Here is a 21,813-nt window from a genome sequence, read left to right on the forward strand (position 1 = left end):
TGAAACGTCAACCATGACCTGCAACAAATGATGATGCCCAAGTAGGTGTTTTAGCTGCTGTCGCGGCTAATCCGCACATCAGTAGCAGACAAATTGCACGAGAATCAGGAATCTCAAAAACGTCGGTGTTGTGAATGCTACATCAACATCGATTGCACCCGTACCATATTTCTATGCACCAGGAATCATGTACAGTTCTGCCACTGGGCACAAGAGAAATTACAGGACGATGACAGATTTTTTGCTCGCATTCTATTTAGCGACGAAGCATCATTCACCAACAACTGTAACGTAAACCGGCATAATATGCGCTATTGGTCAACAGAAAATCCACGATGGCTGCGACAAATTTAACATCAGCGACCTTGGCGGGTTAATGTACGAGGGTCAGTCAAAAAGTAATGCCTCCTATTTTTTTTTCTACGTTTAATTGTCAGGAAATTTAAATGCAATTACCTAGGTTGAAAACCACAACATTGAGGATCATTTTGTCATTTTTCAATGTAATCTCCGCCCATCTCTACAGTTTTGGTCCATCTTTGAACAAGGGCATGTATCCCAGCACGGTAAAAATCACAGCTCTGCTTCCTAAGCCATTGACGCATGTTTTGACGGCCTCCTCATCTTCAAAATGAATCCCACGATGAGCTTCTTTTAGTGGCCCGAACAGATGGAAGTCTGATGGTGCCAGGTCAGGGCTGTATGGGGGATGAGGCAAAACTTCCCATCCAATTTTGACAATCTCGTCAGAGGTGTGACGACTGGTGTGTGGTCTTGCATTGTCATGCAAAAGAAGAACATCTGCCATTGATTTTGTTGGGCGAACTCGCTGAAGACGTGCTTTAAGTTTTTTGAGGGTTGTGACGTATTGAACAGAATTTATTGTGCATCCCTGCTCCAAAAAATCAACCAGAATCACACCCTCTGTATCCCAGAAAACTGTTGCCATAACTTTCCCTGCCGATCACACAGTTTTGAATTTTTTCTTCCTCGGCGAGCTTGTGTGACGCCACTCCATTGACTGCCTCTTTGATTCGGGTTCAAAAAAATGCACCCATGTTTCGTCCCCGGTCACAATTTTTTTCAGAAACTCATCTCCCTCCAAACGGAAGCGCTGCAAGTGTTGGGAGGCTATTGTTTTCCTTGCCTCTTTATTCTGATCGGTTAACATTCTTGGAACCCACCGTGCACAAACTTTTGAGTACCCCAATTGTTTAATAATCGTGATCACACTGCCGTTACTAAGAGAAATAATGCGACACACTTCATCTGCAGTCACCCGACGGTCACCACGAATGATGTCATCAACTTGCTGAATGTTGTGTGGAGTCACTGCACTCACCGGCCTGCCGCTCCGCTTTTCGTCAGTCAACGGTGTTTGCCCTTCAGCTTCCTTACAACGACGAACCCATCGTCTAACAGTGCTGACATCCACTGTCACAACACCATACACCTTCTTCAGTCTTTCATGAATGCGTATGGGCGTTTCACCTTCTGCATTCAAGAATTCAATCACACAACGCTGTCTCAAACGAACATCGATGTCGGCCATCTTACAAACTTCTGCTGTGCTGCCACCTGTTGACACAGAAAGTTACTACTGCAGTGGATTGCAAAAGAAGGTTTGAGGAATGGCGCCAAATTCAAATTTTTCACTTAACTTAATTTTTTTAAGTAGAAAAAAAATGGGAGGCATTACTTTTTGACCGACCCTCGTATATTGCGGCATTATGGGAGGAAGGATAATTGGTTCGCATTTTATCAATGGCAATCTAAATGGTGCAATGTATGTTTATTCCCTACATAATGTTCTACTGATGTTACAACAAGATGTTTCACTGCATGACAGAATGGTGATGTACTTCCAACATGATGGATGTCCGGCACATAGCTCGCATGCGGTTGAAGCGGTATTGAATAGCATATTTCATGACAGGTGGATTGGTCGTTGAAGCACCATACCACGGCCCACAAGTTCACCGGATCTGATGTCTCCTTATTTCTTTCTGTGGGGAAAGTTGAAGGATATTTGCTATTGTGATGCACCGACAATGCCTGACAACATGCGTCAGCACGTTGTCAATGCATTTGCGAACGTTACGGAAGGCAAACTACTCACTGTTGAGAGGAATGTCATTACACGTATTGCCAAATGCATTTGGTTGACGGACATCATTTTGAGCATTTATTGCATTAATGTGGTATTTACAGGTAATCACACTGTAACAGCATGTGTTCTCAGAAATGATAAGTTCACAAAGGTACATGTATTACATTGGAACAACTGAAGTAAATTGTTCAAACGTACCTACGTTCTGTATTTTAATTTATAAAACCTGCCTGTTAGCAACTGTTCATCTAAAATTGTGAGCCATATGTTTGTGACTATTACAGTGCCATCTATCACAAAGTGAAAAAAGTGGTCCAACTAAAACATTCGTATTTCTTTACGTACTACACAAATATGTAATAAAAATGGGGGTTCCTGTATAAAAAAATGTAGTTGATATCTGTTTAGCGTATGGCAGCACCATGTAGCAGGTCTTCAAGCTAGACAAGTTTTGTTCTTTGTAGTTTTTTTCGTTTGACGCTTATTTCGTGAGATATTTGGCCCGGTCACGATCAGTGGACCACCCTGTATACGGTATATAATGGTAAGCACTACTGAGAGCAAAACATACATTTATATGAAATGGTTATACATTTATGTGCTGAAAGAAATGAACTAAACATTACTACAAATTAAAAATCAGAAACAAAAATAACAAATTATTTGGCATGATAAGCAGCAAAACATCTGTCACAGCCACACTACATTTGTTACACTGCCTAAGTGCTGATGTCTTACAGCTTATTCCAACATGTCTTGTTTTGAGTTCCTGTATTTCCACACACAGGTGCTTCATTCCATCCAACAGGAGCTCATCTGCTACAGAACTTGAGCAAGGGGTTCGTCCAGGTCCTTTTGGTGGTGTCGTGTACCTCTTTATGTATACTGTCACAATTTCTCTCCGAAAATTTAAATGAGAGACTGTTTCTCCATATGTGCAGTAGAGTACCTAGGCATTGTGTACAGTGACATCCAGTAACCAACTGAAAAGAACCCAGTACCATTTCCTGTTATCATTATTTATCTTGTACTGATTCAAATTTTGATCCATTCAGTTGTTTCCACCCCTTTGTTTGCTGTATTCTGTCAGAATGGAGGTTTATGGAACTGCAACATGTTCCTCACAAACAATTTAGGTATGATGCCATTTACACAGAAATGGGCCGTTGCCCTTTTGTGTTGCAGAATGAATAGTCCTCATTCCACCTTTGTGTTGCCCTCCTATGGGAGAGGGCTATTTTAGGGGATACAATTTTCTGTCAGAGTCCCAGTGCCTTCAGAATATTACAGAATTCCAACAGCAGTGCTTAGTGTCACCTTTATGTAACACTGAACTTGTAGCCGATGTCCTTATGATACAAATAATAGTGATAAATTTAAATAAATGGCGTGTGGTTGTTGGTGTATTAGGGAACTGTCCTTAGCTTTTGAACTCGAAAGATAAAATGTTTTATACTTACTCTAAATGCAGGGTGTATTAGATTCAAGCTAAAATAAAAATTTTAAATTGAGTTGACTGTTGGTCCCATTAATGAACCAGTTCTCACAACTGCTTACACAGAAATGGAGGAACAGACGTTCAGTTGTTAAGTAAGCATAACAAGATTACAGAAGTTCATCATTGTCCAGAAATCGCTAAAAGTCTAAGGTGAAATTAAATTGAAACAGTGCATGTCTCCCCATCTTTTTCTATTCCTGTTTTTAGACCTTCTACATCCGTTCATGAACGGGGGGGGGGGGGGGGGGGGGGGGGAATTAATGTGAATAAAGGCAGACAAGCATAAATGAAAGCAGACAACAGAATACCAGAAGAGTGACTTTTTAAACCCTATAGGAATAATATTGTAATGACTCTGAATATTCATATAGAGTTGAAACAGAAAGGTGTGCCAATGCGTCACTAACCTATTAGAAGGTTACTCTGTGTTACTGTAATGATCGATGGAGGTTAGTGAACTGCTGATCCAAAGAGCAGTTCAGTAAGATGCATATACCACATTCACAGCGGATGATGAGCTGCTAAACTAGTTATTTGTGTAACAATTATCCTTTTTTAAAATAATTAAATGTTTCTTTTTAACAGGAGTATAATTGACTACTTATTTACGTTCTAACCTATTTTTGTGATTGTCAAGATATATATGTGTAAGCTTCCGTTTAAAAAAAGTTTCTGACACCAGTCAGAAATTTGTAATTAAAAATATATCACTTTTTCAAACCAACAGCGCAGCACATGGAATCAGTACTAAAAATAAGAATAGTCTTTACAAGGATTTAAAGTCACGTACTCTTGTACAAAAAGATGTGCATTATTCAGGAACACACATTTTCAACATCTTGCCAGCAGCCATAAAAAGCATAACATCCAACGAAATCCAGTTTAAGAGAAGCCTAAAGGATTTATTGGTGGCCAACTCCTTCTACTCCATTGATGAATTTCTCAGTAGAGCCAACTGATTTTGTGTGTGTGTGTGTGTGTATAAAAACAAAGATGATGTAACTTACCAAACGAAAGCGTTGGTATGTTGATAGAGACACAAACACACACACAAAATTCAAGCTTTTGCAACCCGTGGTTGCTTCATCAGGAAAGAGGGAAGGAGGGGGAAAGACGAAAGGATGTGGGTTTTAAGGGAGAGGGTAAGGAGTCATTCCAATCCCGGGAGCGGAAAGACTTACCTTAGGGGGAAAAAAGGACACACACACACACACACACACACACACACACACACACACACACACACACATATCCATCCGTACGTATACAGACACAGGCAGACATATTTAAAGCCAAAGAGTAAGGGCAGAGATGTCAGTAGAGGCGGAAGTACAGAGGCAAAGATGTTGTTGAATGACAGGTGACGTATGAGCGGTGGCAACTTGAAATTAGCGGAGGTGGAGACCTGGTGGGTAATGGGAAGAGAGGATATATTGAAGGGCAAGTTCTCATCTTCGGAGTTCTGATAGGTTGGTGTTGGTGGGAAGTATCCAGATAACCTGAACGGTGTAACACTGTGCCAAGATGCGCTGGCTGTGCACCGAGGCATGTTTAGCCAGAGGGTGATCCTCATTACCAACAAACACTGTCTACCTGTGTCCATTCATGCGAATGGACAGTTTGTTGGTGGTCATTCCCACATATAAAGCTTCACAGTGTAGGCAGGTCAGTTGGGTGCTTTCACACGTGGCTCTGCCTTTGATCGTGTACACCTTCCGGGTTACAGGACTGGAGTAGGTGGTGGTGGGAGGGTGCATGGGACAGGTTTTACACCGGGGACAGTTACAAGGGTAGGAGCCAGAGGGTAGGGAAGGTGGTTTGGGTATTTCATAGGGATGAACCAAGAGGTTATGAAGGTTAGGTGGACGGCTGAAAGACACTCTTGGTGGAGTGGGGAGGATTTCATGAAGGATGGATCTCATTTCAGGGCAAGATATGAGGAAGTCGTATCCCTGATGGAGAGCCACATTCAGAGTCTGATCCAGTCCCGAAAAGTATCCTGTCACAAGTGGGGCACTTTTGGGGTTCTTCTGTGGGAGGTTCTGGGTTAGAGGGAATGAGGAAGTGGCTCTGGTTATTTGCTTCTGTACCAGGTTGGGAAGGTAGTTGCGGGATGCGAAAGCTCTTTTCAGGCTGTTGGTGTAATGGTTCAGGGATTCAGGACTGGAGCAGATTCAGTGCAGAGGTTGCATCAGTTACGTTTGGCGCGAAATAGCATTTAGTCATAGTGGCGTGCTGGACCCCACAGCATTGTGTGTACACTGTCAAAGCATTTTATCAAAATGTCAAAATGGTACTTCATACAAGCTAGCATGTTATGCATTCCGAAACCACTTCTACATCAATCAGGATTGGCCGATGCCATTTGCCTGCGTGATGAAAAAGTGGGTTAAGAACATTGAGGAGATGACGTCAACGATAAGGAGAAAACTGGGAGCAAAAAGTTGTGCACATACTTGAAAACATCAAACGTGTAAGAGGTGCCATTGAGTGAAGCCCTCATCGCTCAACTCGCTGGCACAGCACTACACTTGGGATTTCAAACAGAATGGTAAGAATAATTTTACACAAAGATTTGCACTGTCACCCCCACAAAATCTAAATGGTCAGGCCCCTAAGGAAACAGATTATGTGAGCTGAAGCCACTTCTGCTTAGAATTTTTGTATATGATTAATCAACGCGAGGATATTGTAAACTGTTTGTAGATGAGTGAGGAAGCTCACTTCCATCTCTCCAGTATTGTGAACAAGCAGAACTTTTGATTTTGGACTCACGTTAATTCTAGAGAACTTCATCACCAACCATTCCACTCCACAAAAGTTACTGTATGGTGCGCCGTGTCTTTATTAGGGATCGTAGGGCCATACTTTTCCAAGATGGCCTTGGCAATGCTGTAACAGTGACTTCGCGGAGATACACAGATGTGCTGGAAAACTTTTTTACTCCACAACTGGCACACTACATAGTGAACGATGAGGCATTTTTTCAGCAGGACGGAGGAACCTCCCACATTGCTTGAGTAAGCATAAATATTGTCAAATGTTTCTTTCCAAATCACGTGAGCTCCTGAAATGGGGATACTGCATGGGCCTCTCATTCACCTCACAAGATGTGATTTTTTCTTGTTGGGTTATCTGAAAAGCAAAGTTTTCCAGTATAACCCTCTTTGAACAATTGAAGTGCTAAAAGAGCGGATCAGTCAAGAAGTTGTTCAAGTCCCATTGGCAGTGCTGCACAATGTGATGAGTCACTTCAAGGTCTGGCTGGAGGAGTGTGTGCGTCTAAATGGATGCCATCTTATTGGAGTTATCTTCAAAATATAAATGATGTTTTACTGTTACAGAAAATGCTTTTTCTAGTATTTTAAGGTTATTAAATTTAAAAAAATTAAAGAATTTTCTAAAATCGCTCTTTATTATGCCTCACCCTGTAGTTGGAGGAGTCAAGACTATTAGCAGAGACATTGTGCCAGGTATTCACTGTTATTCATAACGACAGTGGTGATAAGGTCAGGATCATTTTTGACACTGTGTATGACTGTTCTTTCTTCTGTTGAATGGATGGTGCTTTTAGGAAGGAACCTGGGGAAGGATGGTGAGGTTAAGTTGGAGGCCAGAAAGCCGTGGAAAGTGACCAGGGGGTGGTTAGGTGGGAGGAGGGAGGATCACTGAGATCAACTGAGAGAGGCAGGGTTCAATGTTGGGATTAGGTTGACTTTAGTTGAAAGGATTGGTTACTAAGAAGTATTTTCATCTTAGGGATTGGGAGAAGGGGAGTAGGTTTTTCACAAGTCCGATATGGTTAAACTTGGGTGTAGAACTAAAGGAGAGGCCTTTGGATAGTGCTGAAAATACTGTGGGCCTGAAGATTTTGGTGGTAAGGCTAACAATGGTGTTCTGAGATTGTTTTGGCTCAGGATTTAGTGATGTGCTGGAAAGGAGGTTTGGGGGATGTGGCAAGTTGAGGTGGTCAGCTAGGCAAGGTTTATGTGCTGCGAGGGGTTGATGAGGTGGAACACTATGGGTAGGGTAGGGGTTAGATAGAGGTGCCCCAAGGTGGCATTGGGAAGCTAGCTCGCTGGATAACTTATGCCCTTCCCAGTGTTGGAGTGCAAGGGCTTCAGTTTCGGAAATGTGGTGTATTTAGTTAAGTTTTGGACAGAACAATATCTCGAGAAGGGAGTGGAAGTGTTTCTGGAATGCCTGTGGTATGGAGTGGTGGTTCTGCAGTACCATGTTTGTAAGGGACAGAGACTTGGGAGGTCCATTGTGGCAGGATGATGTAGGGGAAACGGGCACTGATGTAGAAAAGGGCAAATGAAATCATTGGGTGATTGTGAAGGGAGCTGAATAACAAGAAGAGATGCATAAAATATGTACAGATATGCAAAAATGTGCACAAATATGTAAAAATGCACACAAATACATACAAAAAGTGGGAAAGAAGGATGGAACAAATGGATATGGAAGAATGTGTGTTGGGCTAAGGGAAGAGGAGAGGGAGATTGTTTAGTTTCAGATGTTCACATGACACAGGTAAGTGTGTACAATAACACACAAAAATACAAGACAATGAGGGAATAATTGTGATCATAGGAATAATTATAATATAATATAATATATGGTAATGACACCCAGTGGCCTACCCATAAAAAATCCTTTCCCTGGATCCAACCCCTCCTTTCATAGTGACCTTCACCTTTTCATATTCCGCCAGTCCCTCTCCCTCACAAACCTGGTACTACAAAAACACATCTTTATGGTACAGGCATCCTAGAAACATGTCTGCTCTCTCCACAAGATATTGCTACTGTGCAGTCCCTAGTACATACGTCACATACGTGAAACTGAGTCCCTTCTTCTCTAGTACCTGGAAGAGTAATCCAGATACCATCTCCATAAGTTATCCAGCCAGCTGACATCCCATTGCCGCCTTGGGGCACCAATACCCAACCCCTATACTACCCACACTGTTCCTCCTCATCAGCCTGTCATAGCATCCAGAATTGCTTAGCTGACCTATTCAACTTGCCACAGTCCCCAAACTTCCTTTCCAGCACATCACTAAATCTTAAATCAAAACACTCTGAGAACACTATTAATACTACCTCTCCCAACATCTTTCAGTCTCCAAACCGTCTACCTCATTCCTCATACGCCTCACTAACTATATCATTTAGTGGTGCCAGAAGGCACACATGATAGACTGTTGTGATTGGCAAGCTTTTGGAGCCAGTGGCTCCTTCTTCAGGCAGAAGGGTTGAAGGGGAAGGAAGAATGGTGAAGTAAAAGGAATGGAGAGGTCTAGAAAATGGGATAGGTTTTGGGGAATTCACCCAGAATTATGGGTCAGGGGAGACTTACATATGGCATGAGAAGGAAAGACTGATTTCTTTTATGAATAATTGATTGTTTACTGACTATATCTTAACACACAACTACTACTCCTTTGAAGGGAAGGAAGGTGGCAATTTTTGGCACAGCCATTGGCACCCACATAACACCCTCCTATGGCAACATGTTTATGGGCCCTCTAGAGGAAACCTTTCAAGCTTCCCAAAGCCCCGTACCCCTGGGCTGGATCAAGCACATTGATGTACTTTCATGATCTGGAATCACGTCCAGGACACCCTACCCACATTCCTTCACAATATGAACACCTTCTCTCCCATCCACTTCACTTGGTCCTCCTCAGTCCTGGGTGTCACATTCCTGGATATTGATCTCTGATGGATCCACCAACTAAGCTGTCCGCATTAAACCCATCAATACCCGCTTTTCAATAGCCATCATCCTGTCTTCACAAAACAGAGTTCTCCTTTACAGCGTGGCCACATGGGGACGGTGTATCTGCAGTGACAGGTGCTCCCTTTCCCAGTATGCTTAAGATCTAACAAAGGCCTTCAGAGACTGGCTCTGTCCCCCAGATGTAGTCTGCAAACACATTTCCTGTGCCGTATCCCCTCACATACCAATCTTCTCAGTATCCAGAAGAACAATTACAAAGGAGCAACTCCTTTTGTTACCCGATACCACCCAGGACCGGAAAAGCTGAAACACATCCTCTGTCATGGCATTGATTGTCTATAACAATGCCCTGAAATTAGGGACATCTTACCCAGTATCCTTCCCACTCCCCCTAAGACGTGTTCCATTGGCCACACTACCTCCACAACATCCTAATCTGCCCCATGCCACTCCCTATACCAAACTTGCCATAGGGCTCATGTCCCTGTGAAGGATTCAGGCACAAGACCTGCCCAATCCACCTACCCAACACATATTAAATCAGTCCTGTCACAATCTTATCCTAGTTCATCAGACATCGGGCCATCTGTGAGAGCAGTCATGTCATATACCAGCTCTTCAGCAGCCATTGCTCAGCTTTTGCTATTGGTATGAGTAGCAACCAGCTCTCCACCAATATGAATGGCCAAACTGTGGCCAGCGCAACAAAGTGGCCCAACCTGTGGTTCTATATGTAGCTGTACATAATATGCTTGATTTCAATGGCTACTTCACAATCTGGACAATCTGGATCCTCCCTCCACCACCAGCTTTTCTGAACTGTGCAGATGGGAGTTGTTCTCATGACACATTCTCCGTTCCTGAAATCATCCTGGCTTCAACTTAATGGTAACCTACTGACCTCACACCCTCAACCCATTTCCACCCCCTATGTCCTATCACCTCCTCACAATTTGCCTCCCCTCATCCCCGTTGTGCGCTGTTCTTTGCTGTCCACCCACCAGTCTTTCCCCTTCTCTTATCCTCTCCTTCCTGCTCCCCATTTCTCCCCACCTCCTCTCATCCCCGTAAAGCCTCCTTTTGCTGCATCCGGCAGCTCTGTTCTGCCACCTGTAGTCGCTGCATGTTCCGCCAGACAGTGCTGATTCCTCTTCCTCCACTCGTACTCTGCTTTCCTTCCATTTCTCCACCCCACTCTGGAGTTTGCTTCCGTTCTGTTTATTTCAGTTGCATCTGACTGGAGATAGTGGTTAAGTGTGTGTGTGTGTGTGTGTGTGTGTGTGTGTGTGTGTGTGTGTTTCTTTCTGAAGAAAGTTTCGGTTGAAAGCTTATTTGTAACAGTCTTTTCATTGTGTCTATCTGCTATTGAACCTGTAATCTTTACAGTGAGTAACAATCTATTCTTTTCATAAACCTTTAGGAAACTCTTTCTTGCGGATGCTCCACAGAGATTGATGAAATGAAAAATTTTATCGCTTTTCATACAGTAAACCTTCAGCATCCGAAATTATGCTTTAGTTTATTACTTTTCTACTACCAACTCTATTCGCAACACAGTTTGCAGACAATATCCGCATTACCACAAAATTTACCTGCAAAAGTGCTTCCTTGTACAGCACGTTTTCAGAAGATATGAAATCATAAATGTTTATATGTGTGAAAAACTGCCTTCTCCTAAAAATGGCATGCAATAGAATTTCATCAGGCATGACTTTTACTAGTTAATCTATTCCCAACACACGTTGCAGACAGTATCTGGATATACCACTGAATGTACGCGCAAAATTATGTCATCGTAGGACACACAGTTCAAGAGCTACGACATCACAAGCATTGAGATATATGAAAAACTTGCTCTTGCTTAAAATGGAGCACAAATTTTTCAGATGGGCTACATCTAGTTTTTCATAAAGAGAGTACTTATTCACTTCCAACAAACTTTAAGCATAATTCCAACCCCATTTCTAAACTTTTTCTCACTTACATGCTTAATGTGAGATATTTAACACATTAACTCATTTATAAAGCAATCAAACCCTTGGAGCTGTTTTATATGTGGGAATCAGTTTCAATAAAGAATCAGGGGTTTACTGGTAAAATACTAAACCATTAATTATATAAAAATGCAGCTTCGTTAGCAGAAAGTTTTGAGTGACAGTCAGATGACTTGGAAAATTTGCAAGCTATAGCAAACAGTGATATTTCATCATGCTCTAAAGATCAGTGTTTATTAACATATGTAGAATCATTTATATTTACCTACAACATATCCTGCAGACAAGCGTGAAACGCATGACATAGGGTATGTAGCATAGTACCACATGTTCGGGTTTCTTTCCAATCTAGCCACCTACAAATTCTGTGGAAAATAACTTTTAAAATGCCACTTTGCATACTGTAACTAATGTAATTTTGTCTTCATGGTCATTACAGGAGTAATACATAGAGAGCTGAACAATGTCTAAAGTTTTTTCACTTAGTACAGGTTTGTGAAATTTTATAATAAGGGTTTTTTTTTGGGGGGGGGGGGGGATTATTTGCATGTACCTTCAAGAATCTATCAATTCAAGTTTTCAAAATTTCTGTAAATGTCATCAAACAAATCTGAAACCATTTGTGCTGCCCTTCTTTGTATATGTTCAGTATCCCAAGTTAGTTCTATTTAGTTTGGATGCCACACCCTTGAGCAATGTTTCTAAGGCAAAACACACAAGTGATATGAAGGCAGCCTCCTTTGTATTTTTCTAGTTTTCTGACATTGAACCGTAGTTTGCCACCTGACTTACCTACCCCCGAGCATATGTGATCTTTCCTTTTATATCCCCACAAACTGTTACACCTTGATATATGTAAGAGGTGACTGTAATTGTACTCATTGGTTTCATTGTCACAGGATATTACCTTTTTGCATTTGTAATGTGTGTAATTTTATATTTATGTGCATTTAAAGCAAATCACCAATCTTTACATCACTTTGAAATCTTATCAAGATCTGGCCAGATATTTTTGCAGCTGTTTGAGACAGTACTTCATTATAGATAACTGCATCATCTGCAAACAGTCTGAGGTAGCTGTTGATACTGACTAGCAGATCATTAATATACAACATGAACAAGAAGCGTCCCAACATGCTTCCCTGGAATTCACCTGATCTTAGTTCTACTTTCGCTGCTGACTCTCCATCAAAGATAGTATTGTGTCCTCCCCACCTATAAATTGTCAACTCAGTCAGAAATTTTGATGGATACCCCACATAACCATATTTTTGTTAATAATTTTTGTGTGGTACAGAGTCAAAAGCTTTTAGAAAGTCAAGAAATAATCTTTCTCATACATAGGCCAATTAATTATAATATTTCAGTTTGTCTGGGAAGTTACACCAGAAGTAATGTTACCTACACATACACATACATGCATTCGGTGTAACCACAAACAGTTGTTGAGTTCCTTACATAAGAAACAATGGAAAAATTGAATGGAATAATAAGAGTATTATGAAAAGGACAGATAGCTTCTCACGAAATAGAGGAGATGGTGAGTCGCAGATAGGCAAAACAAAAAGACTACTATACGTTTGAGCCTTCAGCCCAAAAGGCCTACTTCTAAAGTATCATCCAATCACAACTCATACACACATGACCACTGTCTCTGGCAACTGTGTGTTTCCTACCTTAGATGATCTTTTGGCCAAAAGTTTAGATGTATAGCAGTCTTTATGTTGTGCCTGTCTACGTCAACGTCTCACGTATATGATGGGTAGTTATCTACGCTTTTCATAATATTGATTATGAACATAAAATATTCTGGGATTGGAAATTTGTAGTATTTCAGTACAAATATTGCTAACCCAACAATATCTTTTACTATTACTAGAGTTGATAACTCACCTTACACGAGAGAAGAATATAGAAGAAGCATAAATTTAAATGAATTCCCTGCTTGTTGTGGCTTCATTATAATTGTCAACTTTTGCTATAAAACAATTTGAACCAATTTTTCCATTCGTATTTGAAAGGTAATAATTAAAAGAATTGCTTACATGAAATTTCATGTTGCTATCATCTGTAGAAATGCTGGTATTAGTTCTCTCAGTTAGGGAATTTGAATTTTGCAACTGGTTGCATTCTCTCCTGTTTGTTAACAGTTTCACATAGGAATTTAATTCCAATACATCTCACACATACTATTGGATTTTTAAACTTGCCTTAGTGAGATACAGCACTACTTTATTGTGAAACTACTTAAAAAATCATTGCTCTTTATATAGATTTCCTTCAGATTATTAGGCACTGGATGCCTTGGTGTTATAAAAGGTGGCTTAAAGGCTTTCATAATTCCACACGCTATACATATTTATTTTTTGGGGGAAATTATTGCAAGAAATAGAAAATCTGTCTCATGGAGGATCTCCTTTTTTGCAGAGGATATCACTACTGCAATTATGTCAGAATGTGCAATGGGCAATTCTTTGTTTGGTTGCTTTTATGGACACTTCTGAATAATGGCTTACTGTCTGTGGGAGAGTGGGGAATGGACAAGCTGTGTTCAGATTTAAATGCAGGAAAATGCAAAGCAGTTTGTCTTGGGAAGCTACTGAAGCTTCAAAAACTAATTCTGAAATAAAGGAGGTATTGTGAGATGGACTGTATTATTCTTCTTGTGTCCAAAGCAGCTTTATGCACGGGTCAAAAAACATTGCTCTAAAAATAAGGCCACTAGACAGAAATGCTACAAATATTATCTAGTGCAGTTGGGTACTACAAACTTTGATTTTTCACACATAGGAGATAATTTAGAACAATAAAAATGTAGTCATCTTTCTGCTTGTGAAAGTTCCTCACGAACCTATGTGCCAGAATGGAATATGAGCCTGGATCTGTGCCTTTCAGGGGACAATGTAAGATCGTTCTGGACTTTTAAAAACTGTTATCCAAGAAGAATGAGACTATGTTCACATTACATATTATTCATGTATAGAACTGCATATAGTAAATAATAAAATCCTCATGCAGAGATATAGGGAATTTGATTTTTTTTGTATGTGAGAGTTTGAATATTCATAGTTTTGGTGAATTAAGGAAAGAGAATTTAAAAAAAAAAAAAAAAATGTTGTGAACTGCACTGAAATAAATTGTACATACTAGTGAAAGAAAGAGAGGAAATAAATTTTTGTTTCATTGTTATACATGAGATCAATTTGTATATGGCTGTGGGGCACTAAAGACATGATTATTGTACTAAAGATGTCAGTTGTTTTATTATGCCTGTTTTTTTAAACTTAAGCACTTAAAATAAACCATATACTGCTCGACATGCCATATTGCAAGTTGTCATTCTGCTGGACACTGAGGCTTATAAAAATTAGGTAGTTGATAGAGATGTGGATGTTAGAAGTGAGAAAAGTGTATGCTTGAACCATGCATACTTTCATTACTACTGTATTGTTGAAGTAAAAATGCAGGGTGTTTTTCCCGATAGACTAAAATATGCCATTGTAAAACCATTGCATAAAAAGGGGGATACGTCGGGTGTCAACAACTATCGCCCAATTTCTCTTCTGACAGCTCTATAAAATTTTTTTGAGAAAGTAATGTATTCAAGAGTAGCTTCCCATATATGTAAAAATAAAGTACTAACAAAATGTCAGTTTGGTTTTCAGAAAGGCTTTTCCACAGAAAATGCTACATACGCTTTCACTGATCAAATATTAAATGCTCTGAATAACCGGACATCACCCATTGGTATTTTTTGTGATCTCTCAAAGGCCTTTGACTGTGTAAATCATGGCATTCTTTTAGATAAGCTAAATCATTATGGTTTGAGGGGGGGCAGTGCACAAATGGTTTAATTCATACTTAACTGGAAGAATGCAGAAAGTTGAAATAAGTGGTTCATGTAATGTTAATACAACAGCTGATTCCTCAAACTGGGGGGGGGGGGGGGGGGGGGGGGGCTATCAAGCATGGGGTCCCACAGGGTTCGGTCTTAGGTCCTTTACTGTTCTTGATATACATTAATGACTTACCATTCCATATTGATGAGAATGCAAAGTTAGTTCTTTTTGCTGATGATACAAGTATAGTAATAACATCCAAAAACCAAGAACTAAGTGATGTAATTGTAAATGATGTTTCTCACAAAATTATTAAGTGGTTCTCAGCAAACGGACTCTCTTTAAATTTTGATAAAACGCAGTATATACAGTTCCGTACAGTAAATGGCACAACTCCAGTAATAAATATAGACTTTGAACAGAAGTCTGTAGCTAAGGTAGAATTTTCAAAATTTTTAGGTGTGTCCATTGATGAGAGGTTAAACTGGAAGCAACACATTGATGGTCTGCTGAAACGTCTGAGTTCGGCTACGTATGCTATTAGGGTTATTGCAAATTTTGGTGATAAGAATCTCAGTAAATTAGCTTACTATGCCTACTTTCATTCACTGCTTTCGTATGGTATCATATTCTGGGGTAATTCATCGTTGAGTAGAAAAGTATTCATTGCTCAAAAAAGTGTGATCAGAATAATTGCTGGAGCCCACCCTCGGTCATCCTGCAGACATCTATTTAAGGATCTAGGGATCCTCACAGTAACCTCACAGTATATATATTCGCTTATGAAATTTGTTGTTAACAATCCAGCCCAGTTCAAAAGTAATAGCAGTGTGCATAGCTATAACACCAGGAGAAAGGATGATCTTCACTATGCAGGGTTAAATCTGACTTTGGCACAGAAGGGGGTAAATTATGCTGCCACAAAAGTCTTTGGTCACCTACCAAACAGCATCAAAAGCCTGACAGATAGTCAACCAACATTTAAAAATAAATTAAAAGAATTTCTAGATGACAACTCCTTCTACTCATTGGCTGAATTTTTAGATATAAATTAAGGGAGGGAAAAAAACTAACTTAAGCATTAGTGTCATGCAATATTTTGTGTAATGTAATATCTTGTACAGACATCTTTCATTAACCGGACACGTTCCACATCATTACGAAGTGCCTTATTCATGATCTATGGAACAAGTATTAATCTAATCTAATCATTTAGAAGAGTATCAGTTAAAAAGCGAGGAACGGAAAATTATGATCAAGCAGTAGACTCGTCACAAGAAGTGAGGATTGCCTTGCTTGAGTTAAATGTTTATCCATGGATTGACAGTGAAGTGTGTCTGTGGGAGTGCAGGACATATGTTGCTTTATTTTATTTGCTGTACTTAGTTGATATTGAAACTGCTTACAAGTTGAAAGAACTTCTGTTATAATAAGACATTTTTGTTTTTAAGAACTTGTCTATGTAAATATGAAACAGGTAATTTTTCATGAACTGCACATCCCACAATTCTGATGAACAGCTTAGTACAACAGAGGAAGTAGTTGTCATTTATCTTTTCTCTCTTTATTTTTCAAAGTAGTTGTAAGATTTTATTATTTTGTTTATAAGTACAAATATAATATATGACCTTAATGGTAATGGGTAGTACTGCCCACAAAATTGGTTTGAGAGTTACTTCTCTCTGTTAATTTAGACTTACTTTGTGTAAATATGTGTGTGTGTGTGTGTGTGTGTGTGTGTGTGTGTGTGTGTGTACAAGTAATGAGTCATAGCATCATTTTAACTGTCACTATACATGCTTTGTATTTTTTGTTTGTTTCCATTATACCTAAGGAATATTCTTTTGCAGAGTTATTAAACTGAAGAATGGTGTGACAGCCCTATTAATCTCCGATGTAGAGAATTTAACGACACTTGACCAGGAACCGATTAATGAGGGTAATGTGTATAACAGTTTCAAAAATATTAGAGAAGTAGTATAGACTACCATATTACTTATATGTTCATATAAGCTCAATAAAAGAGGTGAGAAATGAACAAATCCTCACTATATGGACTTCCCCAAGTGTAATATTTATAACAATAGAGGACTGTCTAGGAATCAGGAAGTTCTTAATTTAACAATTTAACAAGGTATTTGCCAATCTAACCTGACAAATAGGGACTCCTATTTCAAATGATGTTAATACTCATTCAGAATAACATTTACACTCTCAATGGTTTCTCTTAATTTTTCCTCAGAGCTGCCTCATTTAACAATGTAATAGTGCTTTTATAGTGGAAAAACAAACAAAAAACAGAGATCAGTGGTTTAGGAGGACTATTATACACTTGCTTAGGTCTAACAAACCTCATCATATCGGCTACACACAACTATTAATAAAGGAAATCATGTTCATTGTGTTGGGTCCAGAAAGTTTTGATACTTAGAATATTGCTTCTTACCCATTCCTAAAACATCAAGAATAACATCTGTATGCCGCATGAGCCAACTTTGACACTAATAAGATGCCTATTATGATGGCAAAAGCTTCAAGACATTGGATTCTTAAAACTGATATTCAGCATCCCTCGTTCATTACCCACTGTGTGCAAATTATTGGTTCCCTTAGGAGTTTGGACAATATTAGTGCATTTTCACTGAAGCAGACATTGTTTGAACTCCTACAGGAATATTATTTGCAAGTCAGGGGATAATGGGCAAGCGATGCATTGCACTGTGCAATAAGTTGAAAATTTGAGTTGGTCAGGGACTGTGTCCGGATGGCCAGTGGTTGAGGCAACTGCTCATGAGAAATGGTAAATCCAGATTTAAGTCCTAGTCCAACACAAATTTTCAGCTTTAGCCATTGTGTTAACACAATACCCAGTCACAAATTCCCACCCATCCCTTCCCTTTCTTTCCCCAATCTCTGTTATATAAATGTATGCATCAGCCTTACCATCATTAGTGGTGCCTGCTCTGTCGGACATGTCCGACATGTGATGAAAGTAAAAAAATTTATCGCTGACTACAGTCTTGCTGATCGTGCTGTAAAACTTGAGTAGCAGGCATGATGTTTCAATTATTACTTGTTTACTAGTAGTTGTTTTCCCAGGACAGTTGGAGACGACAGTATCCACAAATACCACAGAATCTTCCTGCAAAATTATATTATTGTACAACTCACAGTTCGGGAGATATGAAGTCATAAACATTTACATGTGTGAAACACTAGCTTCTGCTTAAAATTCAACTTCAACATCAGGCATGGCATTTTAAGTACTTCTTTACTCCTAACTCTATTTGCAAAACACTTTGCAGACAGCATCTACATATGTCACTGAATGTGCTTGCAAAATTATATAATTGTATGACACACAGATCAGGAGATATGACATAATAAACATTGAGATGCATGGAAAACTAACTTTTAATTAAAATGGATTGCAAATTACCCAGACTATATTCATCTGGTGCTTGATAATTAGAGTACTTAGTTAGTTCCAACAAACTTGGAGCATAATTTCAACACTACCCTAAACTTTTTGGTGCTTACTTTCTTAAAGTCAGATATTTTAACACATTACTCATTTGTAAAGTGATCAGACATTTGGAGCAGTTTTATACATGGGAGTTTGATTCTTTAAAGAACCAGTTTACTGGTATACCCTAAAATTATTCTGACCGATTGTTCTTTATATCTGTTCTGTGTGTACTTCTTTCTTTGTGTTTTTAAACAGGAGGTAGCTATGTTATGGTAGTTTCAGTTTGTGGATAACTGTAAGATTCTCTCTCTCTGAACACAGTGTCATGATTTAGTAGTATTTCACATTGTTCTATCCTTTGTGACTGTTCTTTGAATGTCGTCAGCATCTTGACGTACTAATAAAGAATAATGGTATAGTCTTTCATTTGGAAACAGTTACAGTTCATCTACTTCTTAAGAAAGTAAGGCTATTTTATCATAATGCTGAGTGACTACTTTACTTTTAGCAAATGATGACTATATTAAAAGTTCTTAACATTTGGATTTTGTTTTGTGTTGTGGGTGTTACCAATGTTTTTAACATTTGTCATATGTGCTGATAGACTTATTGTAGAAATATGAACAATGTTATGACTTTCTACATGCTTGCATTTTTGTAATTTTGAGAAGCTCTTCTGTTATTATTATATGTCATGGAAGTACTGGAAAAGTCGGTTTAAATACTTTGTCTGTCACTTTCAGAGTTTTGAATTCCTCCTCGTTCATTAGCAAGGCATAACTGCCATGGAGGTAAGATACAGGGATATGAATTTGGGAGGAATGCTTGTAAATGAGATAGAGGGATAGGAATTTAGGAGGAATGAGGAGAGGGCCACAGTTAGTACAGAAACTAAGTTAAGTGCTACGGAAATTAGAAGGAAGCAAAGCAGGAAATGGAAGTCATAAGAATAGACATTACAATTGGAATGTGCTGAATCAGGATTGTTGCAAAAATGTAGATGAAATGTTAGCTCTTACTGAATTTTGTGATAGCCAGCTATGTTTCCTTGCTGTTTATCATTTGTGTTTGCATTTTTTCCTTCTTAGATTTCTGTATGCTGTTAATGCTAATGATTCATGTGTAATAGTTGGTATTTTTCAACTTTTATCACTGAAGTTTATTAAATTTATTAAAGTTTATTATTCTCCTGCTGAGTCATTCATGAGTCTTCAGATAGTGGAGCATGTAAAGCTGAGGTTAAGGGAGAACTTTTAGCTAGGATTTCATTTGACATAGCTTTAGTATAATGGCATATAATAATTACTCTGTTGTACAGATGAAACTGTGGAAAACCAATCTCATGATGAATCTGATTTTTCATCTGAAGAATCTGAAAATGAAGGCAACTCTTCTGGAAGTTTGTCAGATGGTGAAGGCAGTGAAGTGGAGTCTCTGAAACAAGAGGAAAAATTGGTGAGAAAAAGGGTTACATTTTACAGTTTTAACTATGAATTAGATAATCCCAAGAAAATGGAAATGCTCTAATGAGCCAAATCATTATGACCTCTACCCACAACAAGATTGAATGACACCTGGTGGTCTTGCAGGCACGGGACAGTAAAGAAAGTATATGAGTGGCACGGAGACAAATGAGGAATCATTATAGTGACTATACGTGCTGCAAATGGGGAAATCAGCTGTCATAAACAATGATAATAAATAGTGGATTGTTGTGGGCCAGCACCTGCGAATGAGCAAATGAGGATCATGTACGGGTGTGAGCATCAGTGGAAAGTGGTTGAAGGGCAGTGCAACCACTAGTAGGTGACAAAGTGTTGAGTGTCCACACTTCATCACAAAATGGAAAAAAATGGACTAGCTCACACACTCTGTAAAGCAGAACAGGTTGTGTCCTGTGACAAATCTGCTAACAGAGTACAATGATAGTGCAGGAACAAGTGTTTTAGAGCACATTGTTGAACATGGGACTCCACGGCAAATAATCTGTAAATATTTCTGTGTTCACTCAGTGACACTGTCAATTGTGACAACAGTGGACATGAAATCGTTGAGACTGGTAGTGTGGATTAATGGAAACATGCCATTTGGTTATGGTGTCTTCCCGCAAGACAGCTGTCCCTGGCACAAGGCCAGTATCATGATACAGTGGTTTGAGGTTCATGATAGTGAATTCACACGATGCCTTGGCCACCACCATTCACCTGATCTGAACTTGATAAAACATATCTGGGACACCACTGAGTGCCAGCTCCACACCCATGAATCACCGGCCTATAATTATGGAAATTGTGTGCTATGTGGGTGGATTTCTGATGGCACATACCTCTGGAAACCTACCAAAGACTTGTCAAATCTGTGGCATGCATTCCTAGGTGGACCAAATCTCTATTGAGCAGGTGGTCTTAATGCTTTGGCTTGTTGGTGTATAATTGTTTGATTGTCTTGCTTTAGCTCATTGGTGTATAATTGTCTGATTGTGCAGAAGTTGACTGTACATTAATCAGAAACACCGTGAGACATATTGACATCTGTTTGTCTGTGACTGTGACAGAAATGTAGCTGTTGGCTTCAACCAGTCATTTAAAATTATTAATTCACATGTTTACTTGTTTATGTGGTCATAGCACCATGCGTTGCAGACTTTTGTTCATTGGCAGATCTAAAAAATAAAATAAAAAAAAATAGGTTGGATTTTATTTTATACTACACTGATTAACAAGAAATGAGAAGAAGAAAAGGATACAAAACTTCATGAATTGTGAGCATATGCAATGTTATTGCAGTGATTACAAAATTAAATAAAACTGAAAAGGAACTTATCAGTATGAACCCACTTATCAGTGTGATATTGCATCACCTCTAATCTGTATGCATGCATAGATTCATTTGGGAGGTGTCATAAGGTGTTGCATCCTTTTCTGAGGCGAGCTGGCCCACAACTGTTTTAACATGTCCTTGATGTCCTGGATGCTAACACAGGGTCTGTATTGATATTTGAGCGGGTGCCACACATTTGAACAAGGGTGGATTTGGGGATATTGATGGCTGTGGGAATACATCAAAATCACTGTCACATTCGAATGATCCACAAATCTGCATAGTAGACAGCTGGTCAAATGGAAATTCACGTTGAGACCCATTTCAGACTTTAT

General features: G+C 39.3%; 1 protein-coding gene across 2 annotated transcripts in view; it reads left to right on the forward strand.

Annotated features, from left to right (window-relative positions):
• The window catches only part of LOC126354548 (nardilysin-like), a 342,605-nt gene that overhangs the window by 19,115 nt on the left and 301,677 nt on the right, over positions 1-21,813 (forward strand). For both annotated transcript variants that reach the window (XM_050004292.1, XM_050004300.1), the window contains exons 2-3: positions 17,040-17,128; positions 19,977-20,113. In XM_050004292.1, coding sequence (XP_049860249.1) covers positions 17,040-17,128; positions 19,977-20,113 — 226 coding nt within the window. The remainder of the gene's footprint in view (positions 1-17,039; positions 17,129-19,976; positions 20,114-21,813) is intronic.

This window comes from Schistocerca gregaria, chromosome 1, assembly GCF_023897955.1.
Source record: "Schistocerca gregaria isolate iqSchGreg1 chromosome 1, iqSchGreg1.2, whole genome shotgun sequence".
In the NCBI taxonomy this organism is placed as follows: Eukaryota; Metazoa; Arthropoda; class Insecta; order Orthoptera; family Acrididae; genus Schistocerca; species Schistocerca gregaria.